Source organism: Lepus europaeus, chromosome 6, assembly GCF_033115175.1.
Source record: "Lepus europaeus isolate LE1 chromosome 6, mLepTim1.pri, whole genome shotgun sequence".
NCBI lineage: Eukaryota > Metazoa > Chordata > Mammalia > Lagomorpha > Leporidae > Lepus > Lepus europaeus.
Window position 1 is genome coordinate 65,310,070 of NC_084832.1, and position 25,292 is coordinate 65,335,361.

The following is a 25,292-nucleotide window of genomic DNA, read 5'->3' on the forward strand; positions in this document are numbered from 1 at the left end:
AACACATTGATACTATTAAGATTCAGACACTGGCTTAATTTCTTTTTAGTAGAAGGAGTCAATTCTCAGAACACAGCATATACTTCCTTCCTGTTAAAAAATTTTACACACAATATATACCTGCTTATTTAAAAACTGGTTCAGAAAAACTAAAATGGTTAACTCTGAAGAAGCAGGATTGAGTGGATTTTTGATTTCTTTATATATTTTTATATTATTTTAATTTCACATTTATTTAATTTTTACAATAAACATTTATATTAATATACCTAAAAGCACTTTTTAATTTATTAAGAGACTCTAATAGTTCAATCCTAATACTAGACTTTTTTAGATACTACAAATTACATTAAATAAAAGACTATTTTCTGAGAAACTTTCTTAAAGAGGAAGGCAATATTACCATGATCTTCACCTATAAACAAAATGTCTAAATAAGTAATTATGTATATGGGTGGAAAAACTACAAAAGTTAACTTCATGGCAATACTAGGGCTACAATGAACCTTGCAAAATTTAATAATTATCCAAGATAAAAAGTTAAAATTAAGAATAGTAACCAAAAGAAAATGACTGGGAAAAACACTAAACAACAAAGAACACAATGGCACAGGGCTCTCAAGGATTCTACACATAAGCTTTGTAAAACTTCAGTTCATTGAGCTCTCTGACCCACCCAAACTAAGTACTACGATCAGTTCCAAGTGACATCCTATGTAACAATAAGATAAAACTAAGACCAAAGGGCAGAAATTTCAAGAGCATAAACTTTATGCTTGAAATCAAAGGTATCAAACTCTCTGCTGCTATTGGCAGCAAATAGTAAATGAAGTTTTTATGGACATGATACAGAACAATATATAACTTTAATGTAAATATGAATCTCCTGGAGATCTTGATAACATACAGTTTCTGACTCAGAAGTCTGGGATGGAGACTTAGATTCTGCATTTCTAACATGTCCACAAGCTATGCTTAGAATAACAACAACGTAGAAGAGTTACATGTATATAATATTCTATGATTCTATAGCCTTTGTCATACATTTATAAAATTCCCAATTGCTAGTGCATTATAGTATATATTTATTGAATTCATACTAAGTACATAAATACAACTTAATCATCATGTAGAGTAAATGTTTTGGGTTTTTTGTTTTGTTTTGCTTTTCTGTTTACTTATTTGAAAGAGAGAGATTTTCCTCAAATGCTTGCAATAAATGAGGCTGGGGTTATGCTGGTCAGGAGCTGGGACATCAATCCTGGGCCTCCCACATGGGCTGCAGGAAGCCAAGGACTGGCTCTATCATCTGCTGCCTCTCAAGGTGTGCTTTAGTGGGAAGCTGAATCAGAAGTAGAGCCAGGACTCAAAGCTAGACACTACAATAAGGGATGCAGACACCCCAAGCTGTGACTTATAACTGCTCCACTAACCACCCACACCCACATTAAATGTTTTGATCTAGCCATACAACTTAAAAGTATATTTACTTTAGTCAAATGAACTTAAAATATGTTGGATATAATCTAGAAGATTTTGAGCACATTGCAGCATTAAAAGGTCACAAGAGTATCACAGGAAGAAAACATGACTTTTTATCCTATCTTCCTCTTCTGTAACATGTTAAATGGAATGCATTTTAGGAAACATTACATTATACTATTCTGCCTTATGCCATTACCCCCAAAATGAATAGCCTCTAATAATTTAGGTCTTTCCATGAAACTAGAAACATGCTAAAATGCTTTTCCTTTTCCATGATCACAACCTATCCAATTCTTACTAATTCTTTAAGGATTAGTTTAAGTCTTTCTCTTCTTGTATGAAGACTTCACTGGGTTACCTGGGCCCTCTGCAACAGCTCCTTTCTTCTCTAAATTCTAACAGTGGTAGCTTTCAAATTTTAAATTAAATAAATATGGGCCGGCGCTGTGGCGCAGTGGATTAAAGCCCCAGCCTGCAGCACCAGCATCCAATATGGGCGTTGTGGTCATTTGGGGAGTGAACCAGAGGAATGGAAGACTTCGCTCTCTTCCTCTGGCTCTACCTCTCTCTGTAACTCTTTCAAATAAATAAAAATAAATTATATAAAAAATTAAATAATATACATGCATATAAACTTTATCACAGTGTAAATGAGCATTCACCAAAATCGACACGAAGCAATTCACAAATCTGTTGGGCTACAATGGTATTTAAAGGAGCACTGCCTCCTTCTGATGTCTACCCACTATCTAACTGACCACACATTCATATCAGCTATTCAATTATTTATTGAGTGGCTATTTTAAATCAGGCATTGTGTTAGGTACATGACAGATCATCTCTACTCTTACGCATAATAAACATATGTACTTATAGTAATTATCTTCTTCCTCGGTCTCTACACTAACATTTTAGCCCAAAAACTGAGAAGATAGAGAAACCAAAATGTCAGATATCTTCTAAATAATTTTATCTTGCTCCTAATCTTAAAATAAAACTACTTTTGTTGACTCGTTGCCTTTCAAAAACAAATCAACAAAGCTCTTTAAAGTTCCCCAAGGAAGGATGAAATATTTATAGTAGGGTCTTCTGTATAACTTCTTTTTACCCTAAATCAAAGTCAGATTTTCTGACCAAAAGCCTTGACATTCATCCAACTCTTATTCCTGTATAAGCACATTTGAGAATTATTTTTCAGAATAATTCATAATTATAATTAAAAAAAGCAACTTATCATATTAGACCTTTATGGATGATAACTATAAACTAATGCAGTTGGCTGTCCCCATCCACGGATACTGAATCCACAAACTAAAGCAATCACAGATTGGAAAGATTTGGAAAAAAAAATTGAGTCTGTACTAAACAAGTACAGAGCTTTTTTCCTATAACTATGCCCTAAACAATACAACAACTTATTTATATAGCATTTTAACATGAGGTATTATAAATAATCTAGAGATGATTTAAAGTATATGGGAGTGTATGTGTAGGTTTACATAAACACAACATTTTATTTAAGGGACTTGAACATCCACAGGTCTGGTAACTGCAGGGGTCCTGGAACCAATTCCCCATGAGTAGTGAGGGACAGCTGTACACACATTTTAAAAAATCATAATGCAGGGGCTGGTGCTGTGGTATAGCAGGTAAAGCTGCCTCCTACAGTGTCAGCATCCCATATGGACACCAGTTTGAATTCCAGCTGCTCCACTCCCTGCTAACACGCCTGAGAAGGTAATGGAAGATGGTCCAAGTGCTTGGGCCCCTACACCCACGTAGGAGACTCAGAAGCTCCTGGCTCTTGGCTTCAGATTAGCTCAGCTCCAGCCATTGTGGCCATTTGGGGAGTGGACAGAAGATCGATCTCTCTCTCCCTCTCTCTGACTCTGCCTGCCTTTCAAATAAATAAATCTAAAAAAATAAAATAAAATGCATACAGATCAAGTTAAGATGTATTAAAACATAGCAGAGTCTGAATTATTCAGTTTATTTAATCTAAATTTGAACACTAGAATCAAAGTTACCTTTTCTTAAGACAATAAAACAAAACTTTTAAGTTGAAACTTTACTAGAGCTTTACACATAACACCATCTGCAGAGGCCGTGTTTGAAATTACTATAATGATCAGAGCACTTAACATGATTTCATTTGACCCTAAAAAGCTTGGTGAGGTAACACATTCAGGGAGATTAAATGCTGTAACTATATACACCAGAACCTAAATAAAATTGTCGACTCAAAATCACACAGCCTTTCACCATCATCTAAACGGCTGTCTCAGTAGCCCCGGAATTCTCTTGGACACAATTCTACAGCAACCTGACTGTGCAATATTCACCAAATAACGCATGGCATTAACAACCAATTAGTTTTCTTAATATAGTCTATCTGCAGTAAAAGTACCTATAATAGGACTGACAGTCCCTCTAATAGGTGGTTTTCTGTTCCATGATTTTCTACCCACCATTTTTTAAATATATTAATCAATATATACACTGAAACAAAGCATAACATATAACAATAACTTTACAAAGATAACTTTAAAAACTATGCAACTTAACCAACTTTCAGAGAGTACATTTACAAACACAATACAAAATAAGTTCTTCAGTGGCTTTAAATTATGAAAACTTCAGGTGAAGATAAATGAAAAATTTTTTGTAAAGAAATGGTAATTCTCGGGGCCGGAACTGTGGCATATCAGGTAAAACCACCGCCTGCAGTGCCCACAACCCATATGGGCAATGTACAAGACCTGGCTGCTCCAATTCGGATCCAACTCTCTGCTATGGCCTGGGAAAGCAGTAGAAGATGGCCCCTGCACCCACGTGGGAGATCTGGAAGAAGCTCCTGGTTCCTAGCTTCGGATCAGCGCAGTTCCAGCCATTGTGGTCAATTGGGGAGTGAACCAGCAGATGGAAGACCTCTCTCTCTGCCTCTCCTTCTCTGTGTAACTCTTTGAAATGAATAAATAAATCTTTAAAAAAACTATAATTCTCATTGCAAAAATTTAAATACTCTCTACCATGTCTAAGAGCCATTCCTAAGTGAAGACTTCAGCCAAAAAAAATCACACTAAGCAAGTTAACTATAAAAATCAGAATGATTTGTATAATTTACATATTAAAATTTTAATTTTTTCAGCAGAAAAGGCCCCTAACCATTATATAGATGTTTGAAATTAACAAACTTACTTAAGCATGAGTAACTTAAGGAAGGCCGAATGTGAGCAAAACATACTGCTCCAAGAAAATTTTCTTATTTATGTTTTTGCATTATTTCTCCCCTGGCTTTTACCATATACTTATTCTGGTGGTTGCCCAATATAACAACTTTCATCTTTCTCTTCCTGAATTATTTATCCACAAAACAAAGACAGTTCTAAGTTGCATGCTAGTATAAGTTTTTTTTCCTGTTTTACAAAAAATTTAACATTTCAAAGCCTAAATTAGAGTCATGCAGTCACTGGTATATAATGTTATTACCAAGACTACACGATTTACTAATTCGCAAATCTTTGTAGGTGAGAGCAATTATTGGAGGGAAGCAGCAGAGCCAAGGGCAGTGTTGTGCCTCAGCCCAGGAGCCACCCTGGCGGCCAGCTTTCCCTCCTTGCACTGCCCTGACCTGCACGGTCCCCTACCCTGGGAGCCAGGAGGGAACGCAAACAAGAATCATCACCCATGAACATTAAAAAAAAAAAGATTGTAGGGCCCATCCCCACCTCCACTCCCTCCACCAAGCCCCTTTTCCCAAGAGACCAGCCGCCTCCACACCCACCCAACCCCCTCTTAGCCCCCTCCCCCAGGCCTGTGAGATTGCAAACTGCCAGTTCAGTTCACAGTGAAATACTAACTGCCAGTGTTCATGAGAATAAACTAAACAGCTTTGTTAAAAAAAAAAAAAAAAAGAAAGAAAAAAAGTGTAATTACTTTATAAATTTTTACTCTGAGTATGTGTTTAAAGTCACTTGATGTAGGGCCAATGCACTAGAAGTTTCCTCGATATTCACCTTGTCATAAAGTTACAAAGTCTTTATCATAATTATAGTAAGCCATATACTTTCTAATTAAATTTTTTAATTAAAAAAAAATAAGTGCTGCTACATCAAAGGCAGCCAGTAGAGGGACTAGAAGTTTACTTTTGCCATTGGCAGAATAAACTCACAAGCTTCACTGTCAGACCAGTGATTCTTAGCATAAAGAAATCCAAACATATCCCTAAAAAATATAATGCAAAATAGTTGTAAAACATGTTCTGCATCTAGAGCTATTTCCTAATGGGAAATTTTTTCCATTTAGAAAAATCTGATTTCAGTGTTGGCCAAAAACCTCAAGTACAGGAATATTGCCACACAGTATTACAAAGTAAAAACTCACTTCACTTAAGATTTCCTATTATCATTCTCTCATCAATTGATTACCATGATGCTAATTCAATTAAGGCAAAAAAATCTCAGTGAGAAAATTTAAAGAATTAAGGTAAGCAGATATTGTCCACCTCAATCTTATTTACAAAAAAAAAGTTTCTCAATATTAAAACAAGTTACTTTGAAAATGTAAACAGAAGGTAATTTTCCCCAAATATAAACTAATCTACATTCCAGATTCAAGATTGTTTCTACTCAAGAAAATGTAAATGGGGAGGGGGAGCCTGGGACTCTTATTGCACCTTTAAGAGGCCATAACTAATCTGAAACAAAGAGAAAGCAGCCCTGAGCATTCAGCAAAACTTGTTTTTCTTCCAGTGCCAAGGCATTCCACCACGTATGCTAGTTCTTTGAATAATCTGTAAAGCACAGTTAAGCACCTATGGGCACTACAATTTTCCCATGACTTAAGACTTCTACTAAAGAGAAAATGTGCACCAAGAGTTAGCTCTCTGGCTCTCCTATCACAAAACTTTCAGTTATCCATACGTTTTATACTGGTCAGGTGTTTAACTATATTCTAGAAAAGTGATGGTCAACAGAATTTAACAAATTAGACATTAAAATATATATCCCTAGACCACAGATTAGCACCAAGCCAAAAAAAAAAAAAAAAATTAGATAATACTTTGTGCTTTCTTCAATACAAAACTTCAGATTCAAATAAAAACCAGCAACAAGCCAAAAGATGAAAAAGGTCACCTTAAGAGATAAGTACAACACTTATACATATACTGGACAAGCATGTCAGAGGACTGTTGTTTAAAACCTCCTAATGGTTACACTACTAAACTAGATCATCTCTAGGTTCCCTTCATTATTATCTTTGTAGGATCTACACAGACAGTAAAAATCTTAAAGAAATGAAATGTGTATTATCTACCCACTTTCCTCTACCAATATATGTTGCTATAAGATAGAAGAAACTCTCATATTCATTTAGAAACATTTCCTGATATTTGGTGATATAATTTGTCAAAATTCAGATTCCATAAAGCTAGTATTAAACTACAAAATATAAAAATGTTCTCCTACTTTAAGCTTAGTTCTAAAATTGCACAAATAAGATCCAATTCATATCCAAATTCTTATTAGTGATAAAATTACCAATAATAAGTTACTACTATATAAATTGAAGAAGCTTCTTTTAATTCATACTTTTCAAAGCAAGACAACCAGATGATTTTTTAGATCATATCTTTTCCTCTAATCAGTTCCATTTCCATTAATCCTCAACAAGATCTAAGAAATTATAGTTTTGATGTGCTAGTTATATTTGTCTATTCACATTATTAATACTGTTAATTTTTTAAAGTATTTAAGGCAGTTCATTAAATTAGGGGGTAAACACACTATTAGTTAGACATTCCAAACAAAATATAATTATTGAAGTCATTAAAGGCCTGACAAGTCTATATTAAATACAATATTCCAAAATGAGAACTGGAAATGTTGTTTGTTTTAGAATTCAGCAATACTACTTTTACTGTTAAAATTTCAAATGGTGTGGTTCATCTTTTGATGTCAAACTTTAAAATATTCATCTTAAGAAATTAATGCTTTGGGGGGTCTGGCTCTGTGGCACAGTGGGTTAACACCCTGGCCTGAAGCAAGAGCCTGCTGCTCCACTTCTGATCCAGCTCTCTGCTATGGCCTGGGAAAGCAGTAGAGGAAGGCCCAAGTCCTTGGGCCCCTGCACCCACATGGGAGACCAGGAAGAAGCTCCTGGATCCTGGCTTCAGATTGGCACAGCTCCAGCCATTGCGGCCAACTGGGGAGTGAACCATCGGATGGAAGACCTCTTTCTCTCTCTGCCTCTCCTCTCTCTGTGTAACTCTGACTTTCAAATAAATAAATAAATAAATCTTAAAAAGAAATTAATGCTTTCAAAATAATACCTTTGACATACACATAAAACATCTCTGAAGGATATATTAGAAACTGGTGAACCACGCATGCATTGCCTCTGAAGAATGCAAGTGAGCAACTGGATAACTTTTTATAAAGCTTCAACTCTTTTTAACCAAAGACTTTTATTATACATTCAAAACAACTATTCTCTAAAATGAAAATGTGTTTGATATGCCAAAATAAAACTTTAAAAAATCTGCTAGTGAATAAAAAGCCAGTATTTTAAGATACATTAAATCTGTAACCACAGAAAACGTTTAAGATCCACCCTAAAGGGGCCAGAGCTGTGGTGTAGTGGGTAAAGCTGCCCATATGGGCGCCAGTTTGTCTCGGCTGCTCCACTTCCGATCCAGCTCTCTGCTGTGGCCTGGGAAAGCAGTGAAGGTGGCCCAATCCTTGGGCCCCTGCATCCTCGTGGGAGACCCGGAAGAAGCTCCTGGCTCCTGGCTTCGAAGGCGCAGTTCCAGCCGTTGCGGCCAATTGGGGAGTGAACAAGCGATGGAAGACCTCACGACCTTTCGACCTCTCTCTGCCTCTCCTTCTCTGTGTTACTCTTTCAAATAAAAAATAAATCTTAAAAAAAAAAAAAGATCCACCCTAAAATACGAGAATTTCTATTACTTTCATTATACAATTGTATATCAATTCTTTTATTTAAACATGTAATAATTCCTTATATTAAAAATATAACAGCATTAAAATCACATGGAATAAGGCTTGAGCAAAAGTACAGGGAGGCAATCTTATATATTCTAATAAAATGACTAAGGAATACTATCCTAGAATTCGAATTAAATAATAAACCAAATAGTAATAATTCATAAAAAGAACTTGGGAAAACTGACAGTGTATTATTACCCACTTGTGTTGGTTGAAGGCCTACCTTAATTTAATTTGGTAAGACAAATACAAGATTAATTTCAGGGATTTCGCTTCATATAAATAAAAGTAAATGTGGATTTTTAGTTTTCTAACAAAGAATTGATAGTAACTCAATTCAGTAAGATTTTTAAGGAATACCTTAAGTTCCTCTAAGTCCACTAAGTTTACAGACTCGTGTAAAAGTTCCAGGAATCAATTCTTGTTAGATTCCGATTCAAACATTAAGTGATATTTGTGCTAAATACCTTCCCAAATGTTTACAGATTTTAAATTTTCAAAACAGATGACATTTTGGGAAACAAAAATCTAAGCATATAATATTGGGCTTCATCCTTTAAAGAATTTTAAGACTTCCTAACTATATATACAAATTCAGCAATGATTTTACCTTAGAAATATGCTCCAAGAAGCAAATATGGATGACTGTACAGAATCACTACATGTTTCAGAATATTACTTTACCTCATTAGGACATGACAAATTACCATTTTACATTAGGATTTGCACTCAATATAATCCAGTTTGGGATAAGACATTACTCAATCTGGATTCCTGTAAGATTTAGAATAAAGACCTCTTATTCTTTTTATTACCTCACTTAGGCCCAATCATCTGGATGCAATCTCAGGTTTTCTAGCTTAACTGGTTTGAGAAAACCGTACAAGTAATATCAAATTTTTTTATTCATTATTACCCACCAAAGTACATAAATGACCAAGGACTATCACAACTCAGGCAGTGTCAGAGGCCACCTAGATATCATTTTACTAAGGACTGATGAAGGACTGTACCTTGTGTCTTGGAGACTGAACCTTCTTCACATCACCCAGCCTCATGCAGCCAAACCTTTCACTGCACACTGCATGCCTAATCATCTTCAACTCCTTATGTAAAACAATCCATTGTTTTGAACCTTTCAAAATTCCATTTGGAAGTTTCCACTGTTGAAACCCCAGAATAACCACAAAACTTTGTTGATGTTTTCTAATGACTAACCAGGGGCACTAGTTTTGAGACAGAGAAGTTTTCCTTTAATATGCCAGAATCGATCTTGTCATGTACTAGTTATAAAATGTATCACCAAGTAATTAATATTACAACTTCTTTTTATCACATACTCAGAACTGTTTTCATAAACAATAAAGTTTTGTAGATGATATTCTCCTTCCAAGGACCTTCATCACGAGTCCTACACTTTAACTGGGCAAAACTAATGGATAGAAAAATGTTAAAATGGCATACTGTTTTAAGGCATAGTTTAAAAAAAAAAAATCTCATCAGTTACCCTGCCTTTCAAATAAATAAAGTTAGAAAGAGGGAGGGACTTTATGGCACAGCTGGTTAAGCCACTGCTTGGAACACCTGCATGCATTACATTATGGGAGTGCCAGTTCAAGTCCTGGCTATTCTGCTTCTGATCAGATTCCTGCTAATGTGCCTGGAAAAGGGAGCATGGGCCCGTCACCTATGTGGGAGGCCAGGATGGAGTTCCTGGCTCCTGGCTTTTGGCCTGGTGCAGCCCAGAGTGTTGTGGCCATTTGAGGAGTCAAACAGCAGATAAAGATCTGTCTCTCCCTCTCTCTCTCTCTCTAACTCCACCCTCCAAACAAATGCTTTTTATTTTTTTAAATAGTATATAGATAGGACTAGAATACATTTGTTAACACTAATCTCAAGATTAACATAAATTTGTCCTTTTGTTACAAGGAATCTTACAAGATTTTTAGGTTAACGTGTTTCACATACAATTCTCTCTCAATATACTAATAATCAAATTTCAAAGCACAGATGACCTAAAAAAAAGAAATATCTTCATATAAAACAGCTTTCTCAGGCTATTCCTCTTATATTTTTCCCCACATATATCTACAAGACAAATTATAAGAAAGATCATACCTTTTACATTTGACCTTTCTTCTGTACAGGAACATCTTCCCCTATATCCACCCCATTACAGCCATCACCAACTTGAATTCTAAAACATGTAAAGTCCTAGAAATGGGCTCTTCTCTATATATAAAGTTAAAACATTTCTTTCTTTGAAAATCAAAAACATTTTTAAAAAAAAGAATTTTCAGAGCCATCTTCAGAGCTTCAATTCAAAGCCAAAAAACACCACGTGCGCCATGACAAGAAATTTTACTTCAGCTAAACCACTGCACAGCTATGCTAGCTGCTTCTCAAAGATACACATCAGGTTACGGGACAAGTTGACTGTTTTTGTATAAAGTTTCAGATCAGAAAGCTTTTAGCCTGTAAGTGTTTACCACAATATTGGGATGGCAACCATCTACACCTGAATCTTACCAGATGCCAGGCACTTGGCTGGGTGATTAACAATTAGTATTTCAAAATCCTTCGAAAATTAAGGATGAGAAATTTGAACCTCAGAGAGGTTAAAGGACTTATCAAAACAACATAGGTTGGTGAGTGGCAGGACCAAGCATAGCCAGTTCTGTAAGAAAGCAGTTCTTTCAATATCACCACTGCTTGTTCAAAAACAAAAAAAAAAAAAAAAAAAAAGCAGGATACAAAAAAACTCTGTACCTATAATTTCAATACTTAAAATTCAAACAGAAATTCACCAAAAGGATAACAGGTTGTGTTCAACAATAAACTGTTATGTATCACTAAATCTTCACCACCATCCTGCAAGATACATCCTAGCATTCTATTTTCCTAATGGGGAAACTGAAGCTGAGAGCTTATATGTCTTGGCAGAACTCACAGGTAGATTAAGAATTCATAGATAGAGCCAGTCAGTTTTCTGAATCGTTAGCTATAATGCTCAAAAATTTTCAAAAACTTCTTTAAGTCAAAGAAAAACATGGTAGTTAAGTAAGTGTAAAACTGTCCAGGTGAAAAGTTAAGATCTATAGTCCTAATATTAGTTGGCATACTACATTGGAAAAGTAAACTATTATCAGAAATTTTAATTATGAAATACACAATCAAAAAGTACACTAAATATCTACATATAATGGAATCTAGGCCTTTAAATAACAATGTATGAAAATCCTATCCACTATGCTCTCATTCTTACTCTTTTTTCTAAACAAGGGGGAGGAAGGAATCCAACTGAGGCTAATAATGTAACTAACAGCATTTAGATAGAATGTTACAAAAAGGCTAACTGTAACATAATGTCAAAATGAAATGACTGATTTTTCAAACAGGAATTGAAAGAATTTATATTGTACAACTTACAGACACAACTCAAGAAAGTAACTCAGATCTACTGGTCTATCTCTATATAAAATTTGTTCCTAAACAATATAAAAATTACTAACAAAATCTGTAACTAATGTTCCACAAATAAATCATTTAAAATATGTTATAAATATGAAGTAAGCATGTTAGCCTTCCTGGGCCTTACTTTCTCAACCTATAAAATGATGAAAAATGAAGTTAATTTCTAGCATCACATTATTCTAAAGCTCTATAAAATATGTGAAACAGAAAATCTAATGAAAAGTTCTGTCAATGGATACAAATTACAACGCTTTCAAGAATATATATAAAAATTCATTGAGGCTGACGTTGTGGAGCAGTGGGTTAAGCTACCGTCTGCGATGCTGACATCCCACATGAGCACCAGTTCAAACACAGGCTGCTCCACTTCCACAGCAATTCCCTGCTAATGATTCTGGCAAAGCAGTAGAAGATGGCCCAAGTGCTTGGGCCCCTGCCACTCCTGTGGGAAACCCAGATGGAGTTCCAGACTCCTGGCTTTTGCCTGGCCTAGCTCTGGTTATTGCAGACATTTGGAGAGAGAATCCTTATATGGAAGACCTCTCTTCTAGGGCTCTCCCTCTCTCTGTAATTCTGACTTTCAAATAAATTAAGCAAATAAATCTTTTTTAAAAATCACAAAGCTTCGCACTTACAATTTGTGATTTTAAACTAAATCTAAATCAAAAAGTTGGGGGACTTAAATCAGGGAAAAAACAAATCAAGACAAATTCATTTTAAAACTCAGTATTCATTTATAGTCTAGCAACCATGTCTAAATTATATATATTAAAAAGAGCAAGCAAAAATAAAATAAGTTACTTTTTTTTTAAAGAAAGGAACACAGGGCTAGTATATAAAACCATACAAAGACATTTTACTTAGAATACAGATTTGAGTGATGGGTATAATGGCTGAAAACAACTTTTAAGTATTTAGAAAGCATTTCAAATTATAAAATAGTATATAATCTCTTTGGAGAACTCCAAGACATGAACACAGCTCAACAATTCTTTTAGTCTATTCTAATCACAAATAGCCTTAGGTCTATTCAAAATTCTTGAATAAGTGAAATTCTTTCATTCAAATATTAGATTTGTTCCTGGTCTTTTAATTTACTCCATATAATTTAGTACATAATTATTCACTTCTCTTATATGAAAAGAAAATAAAACTTTTATTTTTGCCTTTTGTACTTAGGACTTGTTTCAGATAGCTTTTAATTAAGAATGCAAAGTCTTTAGAATATTATTTTTCATTTTCTTTTGAAAGATCACAACCCAGAAATATTGATTCTTTAGAAACCAGTATTTAATGAATAAAATTATTTAGAAATGTTATGGCAAGTATTCTGAAGGAAAATTTCAAGCCATGAAATATTTTTCACTTAAACTGCCACTATTAATGTTCAAGAGGAAATCAAATATCCATTTGATGCTACTCTGAGCTTACTCAAATCTTATATAAATATCCCTTGATTCACCCAACAGAAGGGCTCCTAAAAGGTTCCCTGAAAACCAAACTCATCTTGAACGCACTAGGGGGAGCTCCCTATTTGAAAGAACCCTAAAACACATGCTTTTGTCACAGCAGTGTTACCAGCAAAAGAATGACTTTTTGATTTGTCAAACTATTCAGATCCAGTTTTCATTTAATCGGTCTTTTTAAAAACATCATCCCTGTTCTTTAAAGTTTGCTATCATTTAACATATTTCTTCTAAAACCCCACACCATGCTTATCAACTATTGCTGGTGTAACTTTGATCAAGTTATATTACTTATTTTTCTTTCATATCTACTTTCCTTAGGATGAAATAAAAAGCCCAAGGAAAAATATACACATAAAATGCTAATAAAATTAGCTTTAAATACCATTAGATTTTTATACTGGAATTTCAAATATAAAACTGAAAATACACAAAAGTAGAAGAAAAATAATCTTTTGGGAAAAAATTATGCTTTGTATCTACTGAGCACTTTGTAAAGTATATCTTAAATATGCCAACCTACTTAAATCTCTCATCGACTCTAATAAAGGGTACAATGACTTCATGACTACCCATTTGGAATAGGAAGAAGCAGAGGTACAGAGTGGTAATGTAATTCCCAATGATATATGGTAATTCAATGGCAAGGTCAAGACTGGGATTCCAATTCTCACATTTCTTCAGACTGCTCTTCTCTTAACAAAGATGGAAGGAAAACATTAAGTTTGTCTACAGAGTCCTCTATTCATCAATTGTCAAAAATACTTTTTAGGTAGCTTAAAAGTTCAGGGACTTGCCAAGACTGTTCAACGGAGAAGGGGCAGGCTCTTCAACAAACGGTGATGAAGAAGCTATATATCAACTCATATTTTGATTAGATTTATATCAGGTTAAATGCCTAAGCATAAGGTAAAAAAACGACAAAACGTTTTAAAAATATGAAAAAAAACTTCAGACACTGAAATTAATAATAACTTTGTGATTGACACCAAAAGTACAGGTAACAAAAGTAAATTGGACTATATCAAAATTAAAAAATTATGTATATCAAAAGACAGAACAAAATAGGCAAAGTATAGAATGGGAGATAATTTGTGCAAATAATATATCTGATAAAGAGTTAACATTCAGATATAAAAGAATTTTTAGAACAACATCAACAAAACATTTTAAAACTGACTAAAGGACTTGAATAGACATTTCTCCCAAGGCAGTATATATATGGCCAAAAAATATGAAAAGATGTTCAAAATAAAAAATAATTCAGAGAAAATAAAAACACAATTAACTATCACCTCACATCCATTAGGATGGCTTATTTAAAAAAAAAAAAAACATTAGGGGCAGGCACTGTGGCATAGCAGGTAAAGCCACCTGCAGTGCTGGCATCCCATGTGGGCGCCGGTTCGAGTCCCGGTTGTTCCACTTCTGATCCAGCTTTCTGCTATGGCTTGGGAAAGCAGTGGAGGATGGCCCTAGTCTTTGGGTATCTGCACCCACATGGGAGATCCAAAAGAAGCTCCTGGCTTCAGATCTGGCCAGCTCCACTCGTTGTGGCCATTTGGGAAGTGAACCAGGGGATGAAAGGCCTTTCTCTGCCTCTGCTGCTCTGCAATTCTGCCTTTCAAATTAAAAAACAAAAAAAAGTGTTGGCAAGGATGTAAAGTGACCCTTATGTATTGTTGGTCAGAATGTAAAATGCAGCTGTTAGGGAAAACAGTATGGTACATCATCAAATAATAAAAATCAGTGTATCATCCAGGAACTCCACTTCGGGGTATATATTCAAAAGTACTGAAAGCAGGATCTCAATGAGATTTGTGCACCCCTGGGGCCGGCGCTGTGGTGCAGCAGGTTAAAGCCCTGGCCTGAAGCTCCAGCATCCCATATGGGATGGGTTCTAGTCCCGGCTGCTCCTCTTCCGATCCAGCTCTCTGCTGTGGCCTGGGAAAGCAGTGGAAGATGGCCCAAGTCCTTGGTGCCCTGCACCCACGTGGGAGACCTGGAAGCAGCGCCTGGCTCCTGGCTTCAGATCGGTGCAGCTCTGGCCATTGCGGCCATCTGGGGAGTGAACCAGTGGATGGAAGACCTCTCTCTCTGTCTCTACCTCTCTCTGTAACTCTTTCAAATAAATAAAATAAATCTTAAAAAAAAAAAAAAAATTTGTGCACCCATGTTCACTGCAGCATTATTCACAAAGGCCAAGGGGCGGAAGCAACCAAAGAGACCATCAACAGATGAGTGGATAAGCAAAATGTAGTATATACATACAATAAAACATAATTTATTTAGCCTCAAACACGAAGAAAATCTGACACAAGCTACTACATGGGCCTTGATGGTACTAAACTAAATGAAATAAGCCAAGTCACAAAATGACACACACAGTCATCAGTGTCTGTGAGAATGGGTTCCAGGTTCCACCATGGATACCAAAATCCAAGGATGCCCGTATACAACCTATGCACATCCTTCCATGTAAGTTAATAATCTTTAAGTTACTTTCATACCTAATACCACCTAACTGTTCCATAAATAATCATCGTGGGAAAAATAAGGGAAAACCTGCATAAAATCAGTACAGACTCAACTTTTTATCAAATATTTTCTATCTGCAGTTGCTTGAATCCATTGATGTGGAACCTGCAAATATGAAAGGACAACTGGATGGCATGATTCCACTTTTGTTGGGGATCTAGAGTGGTCAAAAAGTCACTGCCATGGGCTAGGTGGGTGGAGAGGGAAGGAATAGCTATACCTAATGTGCAGAGTTGCAATTTTGCAAGACAAAAATATTCTGGATACTGGTTGTACAACAATGTGAAAATACAAAGGTACTTCAAAAAATCTCTGGGAAAATGGAATTAAAAGATGCCTATTTTTTTGTACAAAAAAAAATTTGAAATCTATGTATAGTTTTTTCATTACAGACATTTTCCATAAACTTTCTGAAGAGCCCCTCATCTTAACACTACTGACCCACACACATAAAACTGGTTAATACAATTTTTTTGTCACATGTTTTTCCAACTTTTTTTTTTTAATTAAGGAACTTAAATTTACAAAATGTTATTCACCAGTGTTTCCAGTTCATAGTCAAGCCAGTATGACCAGGTTTAGTAATCTACTTTCTTTTGAAAAGATGTCTATAGCTTAATAAATACCAAATTCTTAGTTGATAGCTTTAGGGAACCCAAATGGGAATCATGTTTTCACTACTTCACCTGCCAACATTAAAAGAGAAGCCTGTATTTTCAACCATCTTAGTTCTGAAGGAGAATTACTTGGGTTAAGGGGAAAAAAAGTAGTCATATTAGAACTCTACCTGGACTATCTGCTAAATTTATAAACACATCTTTATGCTGAAAAATAAAGTTTGTTAAAGTTATTCTCCCCAAGATTTTATCTAAAAGTCACCATTTCCAATGAAAATCCTCAAGAAATTAAGCACATTTCATCTCCATTTAGGATACTGGTCATGGATTATCTTAACAGAGGGCACATAATAAATCAGGTACCATTCTAAGTCCTGGAACAATCTATTCCTTACTAGTATCCTGACAAGTAAGGGTGTGGAGTCAGACCAGTGACAAAATAAAATTACAGGCAAGAACAAGATTTAGCAGCTAATTCAAAATGGAAATTAACTTTCCAAAGAAAGAAATGACGATGTTAAAAACATCGAGGGAAAAACAGAACAGTCTGGAACAACATGAAACTAAAATATACTTAACAAAGTTTTAATGAAAGCCCTAAAACTTTATACATTTACTAATTTTGTAAACTAATACTGGTTCAGATTTTCAGTGACTCTCAAATGATCAGCATTATTTGAAACTGTTGAACATGTGAAAAAATGTCAAATTTATCTGCAGTGATAAGCAATTTAATAAGATAGTGCTAGAAAGGAAAAGATTACAGGCTATACATTACTCCCTGACTGTAGAAATGTCAGCAAATGGTATTGATTATTAAAATTAAATATTTATAGGGACTTCTATCAGTAAAAAAAAAATTTTTAGTGGGCTATCCAAAATGCTTGAGGAAAACTTTGAATAAGAATTGTTCTTGTTTCTCAGCTACTTTTCTTTACAGATGCCCTATAAATTCTGTAGTACTCTAGTTAATCTCAAAAACGTATTTGTGTGTATGCTACTAAATTAACAGATGGAATAGACACTAATACTCTTGTAATTCTGTAATTGATTATGGAAAATCATATATGTGCATGTGTGTGGGGCTGGAAGATTATCTAGGTAAATATACAAGTAGATACACATTAACCTATATTTAGACTTTTAAAAAAATAATTGTATAAACTTTTCTAAATGCTCTATAAAACAGACAGGCTGTCTTCCATCTAACTTACCTTTTCTTATTCCTTCACTACCTGAGATTACATACATGTAGTTGGTACTGTGGGTTCCAAAGTTCTTAGTATACAGGGGAAGTATTTATGTAAAACACTGAGGTTATAGAACAAAGGTATTCCATAGAAAACAAGTAGATACAAAGTGCTTTTACAAAGAACACACGAATGGTGTATAGTATTAAATATTTGAAGCATCCAAAATTCCTGACCATTTATCCCTGCTTTGTGAATAAAAAATGTGAAATATTTAAATTAATGTGATAAAATTTTATGAGAAAAAAATCTTCTAGAAAAATATTTTCTTCTAATCAAAAACTTTACTCAATTATTTTGTTCAGAGATTCAGGCTTCTTCAATTACTTTAATGTTTGTGTCATTTTTATGTACCAATCAGGATATAAGCATTAGTATTACTTCTTGCATCTTTGTTCATTCATCAAAATAACTGAGCATTATCCCTCCCTGTTGATGACTTAATAAACCCTAAAATGCAAAAACATCCCAATCTCCAGGCTCTTCTCTTGGTCAAAGAAGTAGCAACAGTATAGAAGGACCACCTTCAGCCTCAAAGTTTTTATAAGCTTTACAGACAAAAATTAAAGTGTTCTCTGTGGAAGATGGCAACTGGAAAAGGAAAATACAGGTTTAAGTTACAAACATCCTCAGGCTTTCCATTAGGAGCAGTTTTCTACGGAAGTATCCCAAGAAATAATTTTAATACTGAGGCGAATGTGTCCAAATACTTTTCCCACTAGAAATGTGATGCAGAACAAGAAGAAATGAATAGTTCTGCTATATACTGACAATCAAGTCAGCTAACCAAATAATGGCTACTTTTCAATGTGTCTTTGAACTCAAGGCAGTTTAAAGTTTTAGCAGTGAAAGACTGTATAGCTTCTATCCGACAAAGGAATATGAGAAGGAAAAAATCCATTGTAATTTTTACATAAACCCAAAAGTTCATGGCAAGCTTAGTTCAAGGCTAAGTTATTAAGAGTTCAAAACAGTTTTTGTCAACACAGACAAAAACTAAAGTGATAAGAAAATACGTATTTACCTAATTAAATGAAGGAAGTGCAACCTGGCAAATGGTTCTAAATAGCAATGTATACTGTAATTGCTTTGGGACTAAATTCAACCATTTCTAAAGTTGCTTAGGGGCTCAACAGTTATCCCCGGGAAGAAAAGTCATAAAATTTTCTAAAACAGAAACAATTCTGCTTCCAGAAATGTGCAAAACTCACGCAAAGGGTGTACAATGGAACTTGAGAAAGAAAAACAACCCCTAAATGCACAATTTTAATAGTGCTTTGTACTACAATGAAAGACTTTAACTCTTGTGTACAATATTCTGTGCTTATGAATAACACTACACATTCTTCAGTGTCTTTTTAATTCTAAGATAACAATATCCTAAAAAGTCATATGGATCACCTTGCGTTATTCCTTAGTGAACCATCATTGTGATTCAAAGCTTCTCTCACACTCAGATACAAGTGCTATACAGAGACGGTGGGGGGGGGGGGGGGTGTCAAGGAAGCTCTGTCCTCTTTTCCAGACAGCCTTGTTTTCCTCGATGGTCTGCAGATTTAGACTTTGTTTTTCTAATTAAAAAAAGTAAAAACTCTGGATTCTGGACCTGTAATTTAATTCAGACTTCCTCTTGCAATTATTGCTAATTAGAAGAAATCGTTTTCGGTGCTGTGGCTCAATAGGCTAATCCTCTGCCTTGCGGCGCCGGCACACCGGGTTCTAGTCCCAGTCGGGGCGCCGGATTCTATCCCGGTTACCCCTCTTCCAGGCCAGCTTTCTGCTATGGTCCGGGAAGGCAGTGGAGGATGGCCCAAGTGCTTGGGCCCTGCACCCCATGGGAGACCAGGAGAAGCACCTGGCTCCTGCCTTTGGCTCAGCGTGGTGCGCCGGCCACGGCAAAAGGAAGACCTTTCTGTTCTCTCACTGTCCACTCTGCCTGTCAAAAAAAAAAAAGAAGAAGAAGAAGAAGAAACCGTAATTTACTCAGCCAGTTATTGTGTTTCCATAAAAATCTTACCTTTCAGAGAACTCACACAATACTAGAACACAGGGTTAAGTTAAACCCTGATGCAACCAACAGGATAATTCCCTCTACCATGTTTACTCATATGGAAATGAAGACCACTGACAACTAAGTCCAACTTAGCCACTGCTAAAGTTGCACACCTGCCTGAGGATGGAGGATCAGAGCAACTGAGGATGCTGAGGTGCGAGGTCTTCCCTGGCCTGTCTCCCCTGAACTTTCAAGGAATGAAAACCACATTCACATTAAACTCTACAGCAAAGACTTCAGATTCTACTTCTGAATACAAATGCCTTTTAAGGGAAAAGAAACTAAGGGATATAAAACCATGCACAGTAAGTCAGAGCTTCACCTTTGTACTATGTGCATACTACTGTATTTTACTCTGAAATGTTCCACACTTGCACTTCACCTTAGGTAGTTTGGGACTGGGCTGTTTTCTTTTTCCCCACAAGAAAAATCAACTATTTTTCCACTTTTAATATTCAACCTACCTGCCCATAGTTGTCTATGCCAGTTACTAATCTATTTAAATTTAATAAATCAAAAGCTGTCCTTAGGGATTGGCCAAGAGTCGTAAGTCCTTCAGCCTGAAGGTTTTTCAGTTCATTCATAAACGTTGCATGGTTTTCTTTCCATCCGGCCTGAAAAGAAAAACGTGAGAATTTTTTTTTTTCTTCCTGTAACGCTAAATGCACACGGCCAGCCGTTACAATCTGACGTGCACCATGTAGCTGCTTCACTTTGGGTTGACATGGTTGGGTTAACGTGTTAATACTGTTATCGCCGCTGAGGAAACTCTCTGCCAAAGGTGGCCGGCAAGCAACCTGCCTGCTCTACAGCCTTTGGTAGCCAGCAGCCTGCACACTTTCTAACTTCACACTGGGAAATCGACTACCTCATCTAACACTCAAAACGTGGGGATGCAAACGTCCTAGGGGCAGGCGGCCTGGAGCGGCACTGGGGAAGTTAACCTCCAGCGGCCCTCCCCGGGCGAATCCCAGCAGCCCCAGCCTCGCAGCCCCCATCGGCGCGCCCGATTCCCCTTTAATGCAAACCGGGGCTCGGCGCGGCCGGGCCCGGCTGTCACTCGGGCTAACTTGAATAAATATCCCCCACAGTTCATTGCTGCCGCTCACGCCGCGGAGGGGAAATGTCGGCCATGTTGATCGCAGCGCCGCCGCCGCCGCCGCCGCGGGGCCGGGCCGGGCCGGGGAGGGGACGGCGGTGGCCCGGCGAGTCCGCGCCGCGCCGGGACGCTCCCGAGCGGGGGAGGGGGTGGGAGCCCGCAGGGGAAGGGCCCTCCGCCCCGGGAGCGCGGCGGGTGGGGGAGGGGAGCATAATGAAGGGTGAATGGGGGGGCGGGGAGGGCGAGCGAGGAAGGAACAGGGAAGGGAAGGAAGGGAAGGGGGAGGGCGAGGGCTGTTACCTTGATAGCATAGGGCGGCTCTTCGAAAGTGACCAGCATATACCTGTCTCCTCTGCTGGCAGGGTCCCGGGCACGGAGCTGCGGGCCGGGCGAGAGGGAAGCACAGAGGCGAGGTTACGAGGCGAGGAAGGGGCGCCCAGCGTCCCCCGCCGCCCCCCCACAGTAACCGCACACGCAGCGGCCGCCCCTCCACGCCGCCCCACACACACCGATCGCTCCCCACACAGCAGCCCCGGGGCCGGAGCCCGGGCCCGGGCCGAGCCCGGCTCGCAGCGCCCGCCCGCCCGCCCGCGCGGTGGGGGAGGGGGTCCCGGAGCCCGGCAGCTCCCGCAGTCAGGTCCCCGACACCCCCGCCCCGCCGCCCCCGGCCGCCCTCCCCCACCCTGCCGCCCGCGGGCCGCCGGGCCGGGGTCTCCGCCCCGGGCTCGGTCAGTCGGTACCTTCATGAAGGTCTCTACCGCGCCTTTGGCCGTGTCCAGGTAGGTGGTGCCCAGATGGCTGCGCTGGTTCATAGAGGCAGACGTGTCTATCAGGAACAGTAAGATGGGCATAGTGCTGGCCGGGGACACCGGGGCCCGAGGTGGTGGAGAAAGAGGAGATGGTAGAGGTGGAGGCGCCGGCGGCGGCGGCAGTGGCCGCCGCTACGCGGGGCGGGGGAGCGCGGCCCCCGGGAGGAAAACACCGTCTGGGTCTTTCCTCCGGCTGCGGGGAGTTTCTCCCCCGATAGTTGAGAGGAAACTCCCCAGACCCAGTCCTCCCCGTCGTACCCCCGCCTCCGCCTCCTCCTGCCTGCCTGCCCGCTGGGGCGGGCGCCCGGCCGTCTGTCTGTCGGTCCGTCCCCCCCGCCTCGGGGGTCCCGTCCCCGCTCCCGGCCCCTGTGTGTGTCCCAGCGGGAGACGGGCCTGGCTCCCCCACCCCACCCCCGGTGCAGGGAGTGGGGACCTGGGAGCTGGCGAAGAGGGGAGTGGGCTGAGGGGAGATTGGCCCTGGGGCTGTTGGGAGAAGTTTCAGGGACTCCCTCCGCACCCCGGCGGTGTCACCACTTTCTCAGCCCCTCTCGCTACTGAAGCGCTTTTCTCTCTCACACTCCGGTTTTAACTCGGGTAGGGGCTGCGGGGGCTCCGCCCCCTGACACGTCCCCGGGCCACGTGACGCACCGCCCCGCAGTTCCATTGGCTGATCCCGAGGCTCTCATTAGCATATTCAAACAGGTCAGGGGCGGGGGCTGCTTGTAGGCCGGCTCTGAGGGTTGTTATCGAGCATGCGCGGAGGCGGGGCGTCGGGTGCGCGCGAGAGCGAGCGCGAGGGACGAGCAGGCGGGCCGGCCGTCGCGGAGGCGGGCTCTGGGAAGGGGCGGGGACTGGCCGCGGAAGGACCGCGAGGTGGGGGGCGGGGGCTGCGTCGGCGCGCGCAGGGCGGCCGCCACTGTGAGCCTGCGCGTCAGGGCCGCTGGCCTCTCCTTGGCTGTTGGAGGTGACAGGGGTCGGAGGAAGGCGAATGGAGAGTGTCCTCAGCTCGCCCTCCGAGGTCGCTGGTAACGTGGACGACCGAGGAGGGCTGAGTAAAGTGAACACACCCTCGGTGAAGGGCAGCGGGCAGGCCCGCGGCCGCCCTCGCGAGGAAGGCTCGGGACCCGCGGTGGCGGGAGGAGGTCCCCGGGCCTGGGAGGGCCGGCCCCGCGCGGGCGGGCCCGGGGCGGGGGAGGGGAAGTGAGAGGTTGTTTATGACCGGGGACTAATCGCGGCGAGTCACTCCGCTGCCGCTGGGGAGTGGGCCCGAGGGCCTCGCCTCGCTCGCAGCCTCGGGCGCTGCGGGGGCGACGGCCGACAGGCTGAGGGCGGCGCTCGACAGACCCGGAGCCTTGCCGTCGGAAGGGGCGCCCAGAAAGCCGCCGAACCCCGGAACGGCCTAGGGAAAGACTGGAGCTTATGGATAAGTGCTTTGCTACCCTTTTTATCCTGAGCACACCTAACTGCTCCTCCCCAGAGAAAAAGACTTTTTCCAAGCTGTTTACTCAGGGTCATAGGATATCAGTTGCAGAGTTGAAAGGGACTTTAGCAAATCATCCATTGCCCTCACTTTAAAGTGAAAAACCTGACATGAACTTGCCCAGATAACACAGTGACGGGGGTTCCCAGCACCCTCCCTTACAAGCAGCCCCTCCAACTCCAAAACCCGTGTGTGTGAGAAGCAGTCTCGGTCAAGCCCCTACCTTACCTGAAGTCATGAATCTGCTCCGAGAAAAACAGCTTCCTCGAACTCGCTGACAAAATGAAGACTGCCTTAGATACAGTTAAGAGACTTAATTAAGGGGCCTTTGTAGGAATAGCTAATTTGTGGGACGCCTCCCGTTAGCCTGTCCTTTCCAGATTTTGTTCTTTAATCTTGAAATTTTATGTGCCTACTGATCATTTAAAGAAATTGTTCCTAATAATACAGAAAACGTTGTGGCATTCTTTTTTTTTTAAACTTGAGTTTCAAAACTTCCCGATATTTACGACAACCTTGGAGATTTTTTGTTAATTTATAGTCAGGCTATTTCAGTGAAAAGTGTTTTGTAAGTGTGGACCACAGAAGAGGTATGGATACTTGTAAGAGTATTTGGACTAAAAATTATGACGGAGTACAGGTCTTGCAGCCAGTATTTGCTAAGGACCTACTGTGAAATAGGCCTTCTGGAAATAAATGAGTAAAATGTGGCCACTGCCTTCAGTGAGCTTACGGTTTTCTAGGTGAATATTTTTCATATGTATTATTAGCTACTCCAACGTAGAAAGTGATTAGATACTAAATAATTCAGGAAAGAGAGAAATTTATCACTTGGAGTGATGAAGAACATTGTCCAAGCTTCATATATTTAAGCTGTGCCATTTTGTTCCTCAAACTGAAATCATAGATGGAAGATAAGAATCCATTCTATTGCAATAGGCAAATTACTTTAAGCAGCTATAAAGATTGAATTTTTCAGAGTGATCATTTGCACAGTTCCATAGACTTGCTCTATAGTTTTCTATATCTGTGCTTTTCAAACTGGTCTGTGGACCCCTGCCTGTCTGAAAACATATTCTCTAGGATCATAAGCATTTCTTTTGTGAGTTACTCAAGTTTGAGAGACACTGCTTCAAAAATTGGCAGAATTTGGATATGGATGGGGAAGCCCCTGGTAAAAAGCCCTTCCAGAAATTCCAAATGTAAAGAAAGGAAGTTAGGACATCTTTGCTGATTGCTTCCTGGGGGACAGTGATTTTCAACTAGGCTGCAGCACCAGGTGGGCAAAGACAAGTGTAAGATCCAGAGAGGCATGTCAGGTCTAACTGGTAGAGGGCCTTTATTCCAAGCTAAGGATTTTTTTTTTTTTTTGTCCCTATAAATTGGAGAATTTTTTGTTTGAATGCTAAATACAAAGCAATGTTTTAAGGGAATTAGACTAGCCTAGTGGAGATTAGTACACAGTAATAAAAACCTTCCTGATTACAGCTAATCTGAAATCATTTTCAACTAGAGTCATCATGGCTCCCTCGTCAATGATGTTGGCAGGTTGTCATACTACAGTCATACATGGAGGTGTCAGGTAGAGACAGAGTTAGATGCAAAGATCAAGTACAGTGAGCTGACCAGGAACATATAACCAGAACTCAGGCTTATGATGGTGCCAGAGATCAAAGATCAGGTTTCCAGTTCAGAAGTCCAGAAGCACTGGAAGGCAAGGCCCTGGGGCAGAACAGAAAGAAATGAGGACATACATAGGCAGCAAATCAAGAGGCAGGCAGAAACCAGGAGACACTGACAAGCAGTCCTTAGACAAAATTGTGAAATAGGCCAAGTTTATTCTTAGTTTCTCTGGTTGACAATTCAGCTGTTGGTTGGTAGTGGCTTAAAACAGTGAATCTGGGGCCAGCGTTGTGGTTTAGCAGGTTGGGCCGCTGCCTGCCATGCCAACATGCTATTGAAGTGCTTATTTATGTCCAGACTGCTCCACTTCCGGTCCTGTTGTCTGCTAAGGTAC

The 25,292-nt window shown here is 39.5% G+C and overlaps 1 protein-coding gene across 3 annotated transcripts in view; it reads right to left on the bottom strand.

Moving 5' to 3' along the window:
* Positions 1-22,340, bottom strand: part of INTS6 (integrator complex subunit 6) — a 105,067-nt gene extending 82,727 nt beyond the window's left edge. For 2 of the 3 annotated variants that reach the window (XM_062194246.1, XM_062194245.1), the window contains exons 1-3: positions 21,727-22,340; positions 21,287-21,364; positions 20,352-20,501 (exon numbers count right to left, since the gene is read on the bottom strand). In XM_062194246.1, coding sequence (XP_062050230.1) covers positions 20,352-20,501; positions 21,287-21,364; positions 21,727-21,837 — 339 coding nt within the window. In that variant the 5' untranslated portion in view covers positions 21,838-22,340. Of the gene's footprint in view, positions 1-20,351; positions 20,502-21,286; positions 21,365-21,495; positions 21,563-21,726 lie in introns of those variants that run through there. The other variant, XM_062194248.1, reaches the window with a different exon arrangement.
* Between the last annotated feature and the right edge of the window lie 2,952 nt (positions 22,341-25,292).